The following is a 15976-nucleotide window of genomic DNA, read 5'->3' on the forward strand; positions in this document are numbered from 1 at the left end:
TAAAAATAAAAGGGCTTACACCACCAGCCTTGCCAAAAGTCCAGACCACACACCGTACTTCGCCAACAGCACGAAAAAAAAAACAAAAACTCAAGACAAGCAAAGCAACACTGGCCGATTTGTTGCGAGAAATGAACATCGGGGCTGCTTGCTTGTTCCTTATTTCCTTTTCCGTTGCCTGTTTCTAAACTTCTACTCGTCCTCTTCCTTCCTATCTTCCTCCCCAAAAGTACAGCCTCCCCTTCCCATGTACCCCGAGCCCTGAACCGGGGAGTGGTACCTTTCTTGGTACCTGCTTCTTTTCCCAAAGGGAGTGGAGCAAAAGCAAAAAAAGAAGCCAAAGAAGTCCCAAGAAAACCTGGGTAGAAGGGGCTCTAAGAAGTGGGCCAGTCATAAGTTTATGGCCTTTGATTGGCGAAGACGGCAGCTCTTTCTTTGGAGGTGGGAGATAGGGCTTAGCTCTGATTTGACACCTTTCTGTGTTCTGTCGTAATCTTACCTGTTTTCTATCCTGGCACAACAAAAGCCAAAAGAGATCCAGACGAAAGACGAAAATAAAGAAGAAAAAGAAGAAAAAAAAACATTTTCTTAAATAAAAATAAAATAAAATAAAAACCAGTCTAGTTCCCAGTTGACTGCGCTCTAGCACTAACTAAGCCAGTGTACGAACATTTAACCCCTCTTGTTAGCAAGTAAGCTGCGTGACGCCATTAGTGCACACTTCACTTGACTAATTCACACGGGTTAAACTCGAAATAATGGGAGGGTAGAGAGAGAAAAGCGACAATCCTTCGCTATATCAAAACCATTGTTATGCCGCTGTATGGCAAGTTTTCTGCAGAATCCAAGATAGAAAGAATAGCCAGCACCATGAAAACAAGTGCATATAATGGCTTGTGTTTTTTCCTTCTATCAGTTAAGGCTCAGCCAATAAAAAGAAAAACGCACACATACGCAGTCGCATACCCCCACAAAAACAGCACCATGCAGCTAGCCAATCACAGATCAAAAGCCTGTATCACTAAGGATCCACAAAATGCAAACCTCTTCTTGTTCCTTTCAGAGTTTGCTTCGATCAGTTTTCGAGAACATGCGACACACACTACTAAGCTAGATAGTAAGCTTCTCTGCCGCTTCCTTGCTGTTTCCGGATTTTTCACATTCAACGATCGAGAGGGAAAAAGGAAAAGTGCGTGACTTGTCAGCTCTTTTGTTTTTTTTGTTTTTTTTTTGCATTCTTTCAATTTCTTTTTCGTATTTGATGTTTGCCGTGACATCTTTCTCTAGACTTTCTCTGTTACTCTAGTGCGGGTGGCGGCGTAAATTTTAGTCTCAAAAATCAAGAAAATAAAATATAAAATACAATGAATAAAAATACAAAAACTCATGACCTGACATTTCTGCTCTCCTGCTTTTCTTGTCCCATGATGGCAACCCGGCATAAAGATGTAATAAACCAATAAGGACATGAATAAAATGAAGCACCTATTGTTCTTCTTTTCACCCTTCTTTTTCCAAACAGTAATAGGGAGAAATCACCTGGGAGTCCTTGTCGTCTCTTCTCCTCTGTTGCGGCCAATAACCTTGCAGTATAGTTGCTTCCCTTGTTCTCTCAATAAACATGCCTGTTGCCATCGTTGCATCTTTGCCATCTTGTCTTGCATGTGTTGATGTGCAACGCAAACCAAGCCAGCTGTGACTTCCTTTCTCTCCTCTTTCCTCTCTCTCTCTTCCCCTCCCCTCCTCTCCCTTCCTCTCCCCTCCCCCTCTTCTCTTTCTCCAAGCGAGAAAGCAAGGTCAAATTGAAATTAGGGCACCAGCTCTTTTAACAAGGGGCAAACCCAGGCAAAGAAGGCTTCGGATAACTGACTCTAGAGCTTGGTGTGTCTTTTTTCTATCGTTTTTTTTTCTTTCTCGCAGCCCACTTTTGAATGTGGCTGACGATTAAGAAGCGGGCTTACTGTGTGATCCTTTTTAGGACTCGCTTTGTTGGTCCTCAAAAAATGAAATGAGCGAGTGAGATTTCAGCGTAAAAGCGATGGTTAAATGAGCTAATCAGGAGGCTAACTTGAACCCTACCAATAATATACTATAATTTTAGGGTTATATACTGGTCTTCTCCGAGGAAAGCGGGCCGCCTCAACCTTCAGCCGCACCAACATGAAAAGTGGGGCCACGTCGGGTAGCAGGAACGAGTCTATCAAGATTAGTTAAGTCTAACCCGAAATACCAGTGCTGCAAGTTTTTGTTTGCTGTTCTCCCTCGTGTTTAATAATAACATAGAATTCTATATCAGGGCATCTTAGAATCTGGGTATGTGCTATTGATGCATAGAGTTATATTTTTTTTTTACCAGAACGCAACGTGACATTCGCTATTTCTATCTACGGCTCCTAGTGTATTGAGGGCACGTGACCTACGTACTGGGTGCAATAGCGACAGCAACAAAGAGAGAATAGATATTGCAATATCCGGCCTCTTGCATACAGGAAGAGCAGCAGTTTGCACCAACTGCATAACGGTGTGTGACACATAAGCGGGCTACCGTGCGGTGATACCGTTATATGCACCTGCAACGCGACTGATTGTGTACTGGAAGCACAGCTAAGTAAAATGCTATCAAGTGATGAATCAAGGGGGACACAGCATTAAAGAATAGTCGTAGAGAAGAGACGAAAAGAGACAGACTAGAACCTTCGATTTAGATATGTCACGCGAGGGAGAAGAACTCGGAGGGGGGGAAGGGCGATGAGCCTTATTATCATTGTTGTTGTTGTTATTATTACACTGCTGTCATTGTCTTGGAAATAGGCCAAGTTCCTCCCGCAAGACAGGCTGGTAGACGAAGCCGACAGATAGGGAAGGGGATGGAGGCATCAGAAACAGTAGACCAGAGGAGCTGATGTGGGGAAAAGTCAAGGGGGGCCAACCTATTTTGGTCTTGGCTAACCCATGTTCCAATATACATTTGTTCATGCAGTCAAAGGGCCTCAGAGTGCACAGCATGAGTGACTTGCCAGCAGTTGCAGAGCAATGGCAGATTGTGTTCTTGTCCCCATTGGCAAAGTGAATGTCGTACTACCAATCTTGTAGGCTAAGCCAGAGAGCTGGAATGCAAGTTAACAAGGTGGGTGTTGTGCATAGAAGGAAAGAAACGAGAACCAAAAAACACAACATGGCATGGCACAGCGTTATGGAACAGGACTGAAAGATTCTATATTTCCATGCATCTACATACACATCGCACACCACACACTTCAATAGGACTAGGCGGCAAGGGATGTATACAGGGCCATGTGGAAAACTTGTGAGCCCAGAAATCGCGAGAGATAAGGGTAGCAGCATGCCAATACCTTGCCTTGCTGCATTTTTTCTTGCTCTCTTTTTTCGCCCCTTCTCTCTTTGCATTTCTCCTTCCCTTGTTAATATTTTGTCAGCCTGGGCCGTTGTATGTCACAGCACCAGCGAAATGTCTCAGCCCGCAACTGTGATCGTGGCAAAGATGCGCAAAACAAAACAAATCAAGTTACCAAGATACACAGCACAGGTGTATGGGATTAGCACCCGTCACAGCTCATTAACAAGCCGACTAGCATTGATCGTGCCACGTAACGGGTGCACGCCGTCGATAAAAGACGGACATGGGTGCGGGTAGGGATTCCGTCCACAGACTAAAATTCTGGTAAGCGAAATAGGATGCGTTCAGACCCTTATTACACACAACCCTAATATATGCGCTCCTCATTGAATCAGACGTCGGCTTACGGAACATATCCTATTGGACCAGTAGAAAGTGTCAAATCCTTATATCCTTGATGCATTACTCTCCTTTGGCTTCTTGTTTTTGTCATGTCATGTCGTGTGTTGGGGCACATAACCACTAAATAATCTTGTAAAAATTGGTCCTTAAAGTTTATGTATTAAGTTAGGTAAAAAATCGTTTACCCCTCTCTCCATTTATCTTCGTCTCCTTTCCACAGATAAGAACCCAGTCTTATCTATTTACCCGAACTTTCTCCGGAGCACTCGTGGACGTTTTCTCAACATCCCCCCACTTTCCCGGAGCTCCGGAGAAGTGGGTACGTCTGGCCATTGTATTTGTGGATCTCGTACTCCGATCATCAATCTGAATTCCGGCATTTTCTGAGGACCAAGCGGTTTTGTCAACCCGTCTGCCGCCATTTTCGCTGTTGGAATATATCCGATCTTAATCCGACCTTCCTTAATCCATTGCTTGATGGCATGGTGCTGTATGTCGATGTGCTTAGTCGCCTTCTTCACACCCAGGGATTTTGCAATTTTGATTGCCGCTTGGTTATCTCCTAGAACTAGGGTCTCGTCTTTCAAACACAGTGTCTGACTATTCCTAGTTCCAGTTTCAAAAGTTTCCAGGATTTTATTGAGTATCCTTCGAAGATGGATCCCTTCCTTGGCGCATGGAGTTAGTCCGATATATTCGGCCTCCGTGGTTGATGTTGCGATCGCTGCTTGTTTCTTAGAACTCCAGCTTATCGCTCCCCCGAGCCCAACGAAAATTAATCCGCTGACAGACTTCCGATCATTTGCGTTCGCATAGTCGGCATCGCTGTATCCAACGATATCCATCCCCCCTCGGCGTGCTTCGAAGCAAATAGAGAATTCGGCAGTATCACGCAAATAGCGTAACACCCTCTTTACTCCACCAAGGTGTCTGGGTGTTGGTCTCGCAGATGCCTGTGCAAGGCTTGACACTGCAAATGCTATGTCCGGTCTCGTCATCATGGCTGGGTACATTATCTTTCCCAGGATTGACTGGTAACTCTTCGAGTCCAAGATCTTCTCGTCCTCATGTGCTGGCTCAATGTCCCCCCAATCTCCCACTGGCGTACGAATGGGTGACCTCCGGTGTTCATCGAACCTCGCTTCCTCCACCATCCTCCGGATGTACTGCCTCTGATTTATCCAGAGTCTTCTCTGTGGCCTGTCTCGTGATACTTGTATCCCGATAATCTGAGTTGTTTGGCCCAAATCCTTGATGACGAATCTCTTCGAAAATAACTGCTTGAACCATTTTATCGATTTGTCGTCCATCGCTGCTATAGTTATGTCGTCCACATAAAGCAAAACCAGCATTTTTCGTCCTGCATGATACAACAAACACGGCTCTGTGACTATGTTCTCAAATCCCAAAGATTTAAGGTACCCTGTGCAGTCCTCATTCCACTGGTATGCTGCCTGTTTCAACCCATATAGACAGCGATCCAGTTTTGCCACCATTCCATTGGGGCATTCAACATTCGCTGGAAGTTCAATGAAGACTTCCTCTTTTATCTTGGATTGCGCAAACGCATTGCACGCATCCACTTGATGGCATTCCATGTTGTACTGGCATACGGTCGCCAAAAACAATCTCAATGTCGCGCTGCTGGGAGTCGGTGCAAAGCTCTCAAAGAAATTCACTCCGTATTCTTGTCGAAAGCCTCTCACCACCAGTCTGGCTTTGTATTTCTCAAGTTTTCCATCGAGGTCATACTTCTTTGCAAACACAAATCGCGTATCGATCGGGACACACCCCTCTGGTTTAGGGACGAAATGCCAGGTTCTGAAGTCCATCAGCGCCTTCAACTCCTTCTGGATCGCTCCTTTCCATCCCTCACTCTCAGTTGGATGTCTAATCGCGTCGTCCAGTGTCATGGAAGGTTCAGACAGCGCTATCATGGCCCTCTGTTGCGTTTCATTCTCTTCGTGTATTCTGATCCTCTGCCTTGGCGGTTGATCCTCCTTCACGTCACCATCTCGGCTCAGTCTTCTCTTTGGTGCTTTCAGATTCATTGACTCGATTATGAACTTCAACCTTGCGTTGACCGCGTCAAGTTGTGTTGTGTCCGTGCCCGTTATAGCTTTTGTTTCCGAAAATGGTTTTAAGGATTGCTCCTCTCCACCATGGTCCTCGACTTGGCCTTGACACACCTCGTTCTCGTCAGTCATCTGGCCCGTGAGTTCTTCCTCTCGCAAACCTCTTGGATTGGATAATCCAGGTTCTTCGGACATATTGCCACTGTCCTGTCCTCCAAGCTCTTCCTTTTCTTGCTGCTTCTTGGGTTTCATTTTCTCGTAGAAATGCACTGATTCCGTGACCCGGACCTTCTCAGCATCAATATCCCACAGAATGTACCGACCGTCGACGTTTTCATCATATCCTAGTAGTAGGGATTCACTCCCCCTAGGACCATGCTTGGTCGTCGCCAAATGCCTAATAACTCGGCATCCCCATCTTCTCATATGGTCGGTTCTAGGCTCAATTCCGAAAAAGAGCGTATATGGGACACCTTGCGTGCTCAATGTCCTGTTTGCAATATACACCGTTGTCATTGCAGCTTCCACCCAGAATCTACTTCCCAAGCCTGTTTCCGATAACATCGTCCTGACGCCATCGTTTACCGTCCTAATAGCTCTCTCTGCTATCCCATTCTGGCTTGAAGAATCCGTAAGCGTATAGGTTGGTTCCGTCCCATTAGCCTTTCTCCATTTCTCGAAGATTTGCTTAAGTTCTGGTGCGTTATCGCTTCTTGTCCTCTTAATGGTTTTACCCATCTTGAGTTCAATCCCTTTTCGCCATTCGTCCAGAGCTCCTTGAACTTCACTCTTCTTCTTCAACGGCAGTAGCCATTTGAATCTGGAAAAGCTATCAACGACTATCGCGTACCACCGATGACCTCTTCTCCCAGTCTCGTGTGGACCAGACACATCCACTGATATGCTGTCGAGAGGTTCCTCTGCAGCTATCGACATTGTCGGACTCCCATGACTCCTTGTCATTTTTCCTTTTGAGCAGTCCTCACACGCGAAATCCTCTGGTCTCGGGGGTGTTTTGTCTGGGTTGATCGCCCTCAGCCTCTTGTCACCAACATGACCAAATCTTCGATGCAAATCGTCGTATGCAAGCAAACATGTACTGGTAACTGTGTCTTCCTTTCTCAATGGAATAGTGATTTTCTCTTTCCCATCGTCAATAATAACTTTCATGTCCTTGAACAAGACTGATTTCCCTTCCTTGAGCAAGGCCATTACTGATATCAAATTTTCGGACAATTCTGGCACATATAAGACTTTGGATAAATTGAGCTTCTCCTTCCCAACTCGAATATCTACTGAACCCATCTTGGATGCCCCAATGCAGCTCCCATCCGCCAACTTAACTGTCTCCTGTGTTCCCTTTGCGTTTTTCAACACTGTTAGCTCTTTCGTCATATGACACGAGCACCCGGAATCAATCACCCAGTTATGGCGTTTGGAACACTTACCGCATTGGTTCTCCTTGACAGCCAGCTTCGCTTTTTGTTGAGAATCGTCTTTCTTCTTAGCCCAACAATCCATTGCCTTGTGTCCTTCCTTGTTGCAGTTAAAACATTTCGGCCTCGACTTCTTGGTCGATTCTTCGTATTTTCTGATGGCCGACTTTTGCTCTAAGCGCTTAACAGCATCCTCTGCTTTTAACTCTTCTCGGTAGCATTCCTTTGCCACCTCTCGGTACTCCTTCGGGAGTCCGATCAAGAACATCTTGAGCACCATCTTTTCGCTCAATTGCTCCTCCGTGTAAAACTCCAAAATCGTCATTTTGTGGTAGTACCAATTCTGGAGCATGTTCATTTCCTTTCGAAGTTGGGTCCGAAATAGCTTCCCCAATCTCTCGAATTCCTGGTCGACGGTATTTGGTTCGCAAACCTTCTTCAGCAACTCGTATGCTTCTTTGACCGTACTCTTGTTGACCATCCTGACGAACCCCTCGCCCAATGAAAGTTTTAGCGAACGCATCGCTTGTTCTTCATCAGTCTTTCGCTTTCCTAGACCTCCTCCATCTCTTTCCACACCCTCCATCGGACTCTCGTCGAGTAGGTAATACAACCCATCGTTCTTCAACTGGTGTAGGAAATTCATTTCCCACTCCGACCAGTTGTTCACTCCGAGCTTTTCCGACATGATTAAACAATCGTATGAAGATAAAATGAAGATAGAAGAAAAATTAAAAAGACTTGTTCTTTCAGAACACAATAAGCAACTATCTATGCTTTCCCAAGAACAAAAATCTGTTCTCCGAAGGTAATTCCATAGAGGCTCATAACCTGTAAAAATTGGTCCTTAAAGTTTATGTATTAAGTTAGGTAAAAAATCGTTTACCCCTCTCTCCATTTATCTTCGTCTCCTTTCCACAGATAAGAACCCAGTCTTATCTATTTACCCGAACTTTCTCCGGAGCACTCGTGGACGTTTTCTCAACAAATCTCATATTATCGCTCTTTACAGTAACACTTGGGCCGTATTGAGGTGCTGTATGTGCCTTTCTTTATGCTACGCCAATCCTCTTTTCTCATTCTTCAACATAGAGGCTATTTTTATTCGCCTCTCATTATTTAGCACTCACTGGCTTGGACGGAGGTTAGTCGGGTAATTAGTCAATACGGAAACCTAGTCTGGTTAACGCGTCGCATTCTGTCAAACTTGTCAACTTCAGTGCTCATAACCCTATAGCTCATAGGCTACCGAGGTCCTAAACTCGCCTCCTGGTCTGTTCAGTGGCTAACAACAAATAAGTGCCTAGCCCCTGCAGGAAGCCTGCATTTAGGGTTATAAAAACCGCAAAACCGCAGGGTTATTCCTTGCTGTATCCTTGACTTGTCGCTTTGCTGTCTTGCAAGTCCATTTTTTTTCTTTTATTTTTTTTTGCTATTTGCCTGTAGTGTTGCTCAGCTTCGCCGTCGCCGAATCCCGAGACCAACGCATACCCGACCCGACTCAGCCTCTAGAGGCACCATTGAAGATTCAAAACGAGATCGGAGAGAGGAAGAAAGTTGTGTGGGAAACCAGCCCTGCTTGGTGAGGCCAAATTGGCTATCAACAATGAAGAACAATGTCCGGTTTCCCTTCCCATGCCCCTCAACTATATCCTGGACAGGGCTGAGACTGAGGCTGAGGCGTGCTGCACTTCATGATCCATCTAATCTTGTTCGTCTTCAGGGCCCCATGTCCCGCAAGCTTGCTCTGCTAGCCCCAAGACTTTACCAAATCTTGCTAGCTCATATATTGTCTGGACTTATACTTGTAATTGCTTCCTTTTATTCATCATTTTTTTCCTCTCGCTCTTCTTTCTGCCCATGCCCCCCCAAAAAAACAAGCATCAAGGAATGGCATTGAATAAAAATTAAAGCAAAAAACAGGAGGCCTGGCAGCGAAATTTCTGGATTTACTTTTTCTTCAACCCTGGTCTGCATAGGACCTCGCGAGACGGACTAGGGAATTAGCAAAGACGATCAATGACAGTCATTTATTAACGATCCTGTCTTTGGAAGGGGGTGGGAGATGTAGAAAAAAGAAACTTGAGAGCTTGAGATTTTATGGCTCATAGATGGCCATGTCCGAGTCATTAAGTGCAGCCGGGTGGACCAACTAGCTACACAATGACGAATGAGAGTGTGATTGTCGTGTTGGTTTTGGTAAGGATTTTATGCGTCTGGGGGACTATGGTGCACCGATGTCTTATCATATTGGCTGTCACGTCCACTGTAACTCTGTAATATTATGACATCCTGCCCAGAACACACATAAGATAAACCTCCTCGAACAGTGCAATTGACCGGCGCAACATCACGTGATAGACCCACATTTCCCGACCTCAATAACCGGGGACCCACTGGGTCTCCGACATCACATTCTTTTGATAAACTTGCAAGTGAGTGGAACTAGAGTCCCATTCGGCGGAGCAGAGTGCGAGCGCTATACATCAAGCAAGTATGTCGAGCAAAGTTGGTGTAGGCAAGGAAGGGTATGGATCCTTCTTTGCAGACTTCCTTGTTCTTCTTTTGCGCCAGAAGGGCAGGGCATTGCTCATTTTGCAGTCATACAGCTATTTTTCTTCTATACGTGGAGACAAGGCTGAAGCTGAAAAAGAAATCTGGTTTGCTCTTGATGCCAGCCGGCTGCCTCCCTTTATAGTCTTCCCTTGGACGCCATGTCATGTCACCCCAACACACGTGGCATTTACCCAACACCGCATGTCATAGCCACGCAATAACAGACGAGCGCACATTCTTCGTTTACTAGCACATGTAACTGCAACCTACTTAAATAGGGAATAAGAAGAGTAAGACATGCTACTAGCAACCAGAGTAAAGGGAAAAAAGGGAGCAGAGAAGTAAAAATAAAGTAAAAGCTGCTTCTCTTTTATCATTTCTAGCTACAGGCGGAGAAATCGGACAATATGCGGTATTTCTAGGTTGTCGGGTTAGCTACATTTTCTCTTCAGTTCTCAGAGACCACATTTGCAGTCTTTTCGGCCTTTTCTTTCGCCTTCGCAGCCTTCTTCTCTTCCTGTTGCTTCAGCTTTTGCAGCTTCTTCAGCTGGTTCTTGGTCATCTTGCCATCGCCCCCTTCAGTATTTTCCCCGGCGGTGGGAGTAGTAGAGACACCACTAGCGACCACCGGTACCACTAAATCGGCACGTGGCACCTTGGGGTTGCCACCCCACTGGAGTGGGCGAGGCGCCATGAAAGTCGAGACCACCTCCTCGGTAACCTGGGCACGGCGTGTTTGGAATTCCTGAACATAGTCTTGCAGGAACTTGATGCAGATGGCCTTGAGTTCGCCAGTGAGCATGCGGCCCGACTCGTATTCTTCCTTTATCCGCTTTAGCTCCTCGTCGTCTTCTAGGAAGAACAAAAGGTACTGATATGACACATCAATATCAGCATTTCCGCCTTTTTGCCGGTGCTCTTCAACTGACACCTGGCCACCAGAGAAGGCATATTTGTTGATCTTGTTCTTGATCTGTTTGGCTGTGTCTGTTAGAAAAATGGCAGATGTGTCGTCGCTGGCAGACATCTTGGAGCCAGGGCCCTGGAGAGCATCGAGGAAACGCATGTGAACTAGTGCGGACACCATGTTAGACTAAAAACTGGCCATAGGATTGAAGGAATTAGAAAATCTTCGTACTGAGAGCAGGCTTCGAGTAGTGAAGTCGTGCAGCGACATCACGAGTGACACGGAAATACGGGTCCTGGTCGATGGCACAAGGGATCAGGCAGGGAATAGAGTTGCTCTTGGACTCGTCATCACCAAAAATGTGAGGAAAAGAAGAGGCAAAGGAGGTAGCTGTTAGGTAGGTAGACAATGTTAGAGCTCTCGTTTGGATGGATACCAGCCGTCTTAGCTTTGGGGAGTAGAGAGACTTACCACCCTGTATACTGCCAAAGTGAATCTTGCCGATGTTGGAACTGAGAAAGTGTTAGGTGATTTTGAATAGAAAAGAGAGGGTAAATGAGGCGAATAAAGAAGATGAATGTTTACCTTTCATCGAATCCAAAGACTTTGCAAGCGGTATTGAGACTGGCAAACAAAATGTCAGTTATCTAAGTCTCTACAAGTCATGGGAGCCGAAGAGAGACAAACGAGACAAGTTTAGCAAAGCGGGTGATGTTGCGGTAGAAAGCACCGCCCATAAAATCATAACTACACAGAGCAATCGTATTAGCAAACGTTAAGTGCCAAGGAGAAAAACTGTGTGTGCTTACTCGGAGAAGATGAAGGTTTTGTTGATATCAAAGCCTACGCTGATGATATCACGGACCTAAGAGACCCAGATAAGAGATAAGTATAGGCGCACAACTGAGATGAAAAAGGATAACATACATTCTTGCGAGTATATCCCATGACCTCCTCGACGGTGCGCTTTTCGCTGAACACTTTTCTATGTGAGCTACAGGACTGTATTTAGAGACCGCACTAATAAAAGACTTACGGAACTTCTCATCTATAATAATATATTAGAATAGGTCTTGGTACAGTCAGGAAATTTGCAACAGATGAACTTACCGTCGGTCATCATGATAATAAGGGGAACATCCAGTACATCCTGAAGCCATTTGACGAACTGAAAGACTTGGACGTGCCCAACGTGCATGCTGTGATAGTAGGTTAGCCATTAATGTACCATGCCACAACTAGGTAGCGACCCTACTCACGAATCACTGCTGGGGCCGCGACCAGTGTATAAGAAGAAAGGCTCGTTCTACACTACAAAGTTAGTGCTCAAGCATCAAAAAAGCACAGTTCGAACCATGCTGGGTCAAGCCAATCCCAGAGCCCAGAGGACTCTCTACTACCCAGGCTGTCCCTACCTTCTCAAACCGGTCCAGGATCAGTGACATGTCGCGGTGACTAAATACAATCTGGCGGCGCATAAAACGGTGAGGCTTGTGACCCGTAACATGCTCAAACCGCGCCAGGAGGGCATCGTCAATCAGCGTTGTGCCAAACTCCTCTGTCAGCTTGCGGTAGTCGATAGCCTTAACCTTGCCGTCCTCGCCAATTTCACCCGACACACTCCATGGATTGACGTTTTGCTTGGCAGCCGAGGGAGGGGCATCGCTGGTGGCGATACCCTCGGTGATAGGAGCCGGTTCGAGGATGGTAGGCGAAGCCATAGTTTGGTTGCGTAGGGGCTTTTTTTTTGGTTGAGTGATTATAGAAGTCAGTGGGTGCCGTGGTGACAAATATGCAAGGCTGAAGATTGGGGGTGGCGATAGCTTCTGGAAGGGGAGCTGCAAGGCTGATAGCTTCTTCGGCTGTCGTTGGTTCTTGAATTTTGCTAACGATGAGTCAAGGTGAGCAAGAAATGCTCATGTGTGACAAGGCTACCTGAGCGCTGTAAGCATTGGTCTGACCACCTGAATTCCGGGCACTTCTGTGTGGCTCGAGGGGATTTATAGTGGTGTGGGGTGTTAAATTACCCCTCCATTTCGCTTTTGTCGTCATAGCAAATTGACATGAAATAATTTTTTTTACTGGAGCTTCACTCACATCACGAAAAAAAACACAAAACAAAGGAGACTCCCGTTTGTTTCTATCACAGCATTGGCATTTAGATTTACTTAGAATTGTCAAATTGAAACCTCTTTGATATCTCTTTTAGTTCTATACCCCGAATTTACGCCTCTAGACTCTTCACCATGTCGCGAATTATGCAGCCTGTGGGCCAAATCCGGCTTACTAACGTTTCCATGGTTCGACTGAAGAAGGGAAAGAAACGCTTTGAAATTGCGTGCTACAAGAACAAGGTGCTTGAATGGCGCAGTGGCATTGAGACCGATCTCGACAACGTGTTGCAAATTCCCAATGTATTCCTGAACGTGTCCAAAGGCCAGACGGCGCCCAAGGACGATCTCGAAAAGGCCTTCGGCAAGAAAGCCTCGGTCGACGACATCATTCTCGAAATCCTCAAAAAGGGCGAAATCCAGGTTGGAGAAAAAGAGCGAGCTGCCCAGCTAGACCGCGTACATGCCGAAGTTATATCTATAGTCGCCAGCAAACTCGTTGACCCGCGTACAAAACGAGTCTACACAGTTGGAATGATCGAAAAGGCCTTGGATAAGCTCTCATCGCAAGCGCACAACGCACCAGCAGCATCCACACCCTCGTCGCAGTCTACAGCCCCGTCCACGCCCACCACCAGTGTCCCGCCCGAAGCTTCCACCCCGAAAAAAGAAGTTGTCTGGACTGGCGTTGTATCTACTAAAAGCGCAAAGATCCAGGCCCTCGACGCCATGAAAGCCCTGATTGCCCATCAACCGATCCCCGTCGCTCGTGCCCGTATGCGCCTGCGCATTACCTGCAGCACTAGTGTCCTCAAACAGGCTTCCAAAGGGCCTAAGGGTCCAACCACAGCTGATTGTGGCGAAGATAAGGAGAAAGAAAAAGAGAAGATAACGATCAAGGACCGCATTCTGAGCTACGTTGAACAGATTGAGAGTCAAGACGTCATGGGCTCTGAGTGGGAAATTGTCGGCTTTGTTGAACCTGGCGCCTTCAAGACACTGTCAGACTTTGTCGGGAACGAGACTCGTGGCCAAGGACGGGTTGAGCTTTTGGACATGGCTGTCACGAACGAAGCATGAGCTAATGCATCTCTTTTGGCTTCTCCCAATATTCTGTGTTGTTGATTTGGATATCTATTCATTGCTTTTCCTTCTCTAGCGATACCATGCAAATAAATGCACAACTGTTGTCTATAGTCTTGCCTTGATAAAAGTATACTTATTCCATTTGACTTGGTAATAGTACAGAACTTATCGTTATCGTTCCTATAAAAGCCTGTAGTTCAATCGTACACACGGTTTACGTTATATGCCATCATTTTTTCTTCATTTTGTTTTTCTTTCATTCCTGTTCATGTATCATACATGTCATATTCAGCTGGTTGTCGAAGAACCGAGGTGACTAAAATCTAGGTTCTAATCATGGCTCGGTTCTATTCATAAAATAACACGTTCAACGCCTTGACATGAGCTGCCTTTCTAAAGTTCGTTTTACTTTCTTTTTTTTTCATTGTGACATTCTCTGTTCATCTATAGAGAAGCCCAATGCTGTCTGTGGTACACACATGGACTGTGTGAGCCAAGCCAAACCCGTAAAGCAAGGGGAGTTTTGAAGAAACCAGACAATGCGCCTTTCCACCCCAAGCTGAAATGAAAACCCATAAATCGTTTAACCACCCTTCTTCTTCGACACACCGACGGTCCGGCCGCGACGACCGGTGGTCTTGGTGTGCTGACCGCGGACACGGAGGCCCCAGTAGTGACGGAGACCACGGTGGGCACTGAGAGGGGGGAAGAAAAAAGTCATTAGTCCTTGCTAGTGAGTAATTAGACACAGCCGAGAAGACTTACCGGATCTTCTTGAGACGCTCAAGATCATCACGCAGCTTGGAGTCAACACCGTTGGCCAGGATGTGAGAGTCCTTGCCATCGACAATGTCCTTCTGTCTGTTAAGGAACCACGAGGGGATCTTGTACTGGGTAGGGTTTTGCAGGATGGTGACGATACGCTCCAGCTCCTCAGAGGTGAGCTCACCAGCGCGCTTGCTCAGGTCGACATCGGCCTTCTTGCAAACCAGGTTGGAGTAGCGGCGACCGACACCCTTGACCTTGGTCAGGGCGTACATAACTGTGGTATCGGGTTAGAATTTCCTGGTTGGATAATCAAATGGGTCGTATCGCATCGTTCGAATAGAAAATCAGGGTGGAGGCTCAGGGCTTACTCTTCTGCTCTGTAGGATTTGTTAGCAATTGATTGACTGAAAAAAGGGCTTATCGTGGCGTTTACTCACTTCCATCAACGTTGGTGTTGAGGAGACGCAGGATGAACTGAAAGTTCGTCTTTTCCGCTGGAGAGAGAAATGTGTTAGTAAAATGACGAGAGCGAATGGTTGCGCGAGGGTTTTGTTCGGTGTTTGCAAGTCAAAAGGTAGTTGTAATTGTCGAGTCCTCTCCCAGCATTTGCCCCTAACATTGCTGCTAATCAAAGGCTCAGATAATATTGATATATCTGGGCAGCTGACTGCACCACAAAGGCACCCATGAAATGATACGTTTTGGTTTATCGTCTGTTTATATCTAGCGTATCATGCACCACCAGAATCAAAATTCCCATCTCTTTTGTGACCCGTCGGGGGATCTAAACAGCTTTTTGACGGCGTAGCGGGTAGGTAGAGTGATTGATTCGGAGGGGAAGGAGAGGACAAGGCGATAATGATGTATCGTGATGCAAAGAAGAGGGCGAAACGTACAAGAAACCAGCGACATATTTGCGGTGGGGTCAGCTTGTCCAAAGCTGATAAATGTCCTGCCACTAGGAAAGTTGCTCGATAGTTTTCAAGAGGAAGTCGTGAAAAGAATTCCCTACCCGTCAAATTGAGTGAGTGGTGCGCTGTGCAATGATGAGATAAGCGGGTCTCCGGGGCATGCCCACAGTATTTGGTATTAGGGCTGCTGACACGTGATTAGATTTGTGCGTTGAGTGCATGTTGGAAAAAATCAGGAGGCGCTCCACTTTTGAGATATCTTATCTTATCTATGGATAAGCCGTCATCAGCCTTTTGCTAGAACGCCACAGTGTTTAGTTTTTGACACTGGTGTTGATTGTTATGTACGTATTTGAGTTATTTAAT

At 46.0% G+C, this 15976-nt stretch overlaps 4 protein-coding genes across 4 annotated transcripts; 1 reads left to right on the plus strand and 3 right to left on the minus strand.

The window, feature by feature from the left end:
- Positions 1-4888: 4888 nt before the first annotated feature.
- HOO65_060209 (Copia protein) lies at positions 4889-7959 on the minus strand (the record flags this gene model as incomplete). Its single annotated transcript, XM_071003662.1, has 3 exons — positions 4889-5075; positions 5183-7211; positions 7284-7959. 3 exons carry the CDS (start codon positions 7957-7959, stop codon positions 4889-4891), a joined length of 2892 nt encoding a protein of 963 aa, XP_070857559.1.
- A 2316-nt stretch (positions 7960-10275) lies between these two features.
- HOO65_060210 (Tryptophan--tRNA ligase cytoplasmic) lies at positions 10276-12455 on the minus strand (the record flags this gene model as incomplete). Its single annotated transcript, XM_071003742.1, has 11 exons — positions 10276-10898; positions 10966-11124; positions 11206-11246; positions 11320-11358; positions 11422-11481; positions 11544-11599; positions 11662-11714; positions 11771-11782; positions 11845-11933; positions 11994-12040; positions 12150-12455. 11 exons carry the CDS (start codon positions 12453-12455, stop codon positions 10276-10278), a joined length of 1485 nt encoding a protein of 494 aa, XP_070857560.1.
- A 525-nt stretch (positions 12456-12980) lies between these two features.
- Positions 12981-13925, plus strand: HOO65_060211 (Ribosome maturation protein sdo1; the record flags this gene model as incomplete). The annotated part of the gene is made up of 1 exon (XM_071001076.1): positions 12981-13925. The coding sequence occupies one exon, from the start codon at positions 12981-12983 to the stop codon at positions 13923-13925; it is 945 nt and encodes a 314-aa protein (XP_070857561.1).
- Positions 13926-14514: 589 nt separating this feature from the next.
- Positions 14515-15611, minus strand: HOO65_060212 (40S ribosomal protein uS13; the record flags this gene model as incomplete). Its single annotated transcript, XM_071003967.1, has 5 exons — positions 14515-14626; positions 14697-14973; positions 15068-15076; positions 15137-15193; positions 15596-15611. The coding sequence occupies 5 exons, from the start codon at positions 15609-15611 to the stop codon at positions 14515-14517; spliced, it is 471 nt and encodes a 156-aa protein (XP_070857562.1).
- Between the last annotated feature and the right edge of the window lie 365 nt (positions 15612-15976).

This window comes from Ceratocystis lukuohia (assembly GCF_044167205.1).
Source record: "Ceratocystis lukuohia strain C4212 chromosome Unknown Supercontig6_pilon, whole genome shotgun sequence".
In the NCBI taxonomy this organism is placed as follows: Eukaryota; Fungi; Ascomycota; class Sordariomycetes; order Microascales; family Ceratocystidaceae; genus Ceratocystis; species Ceratocystis lukuohia.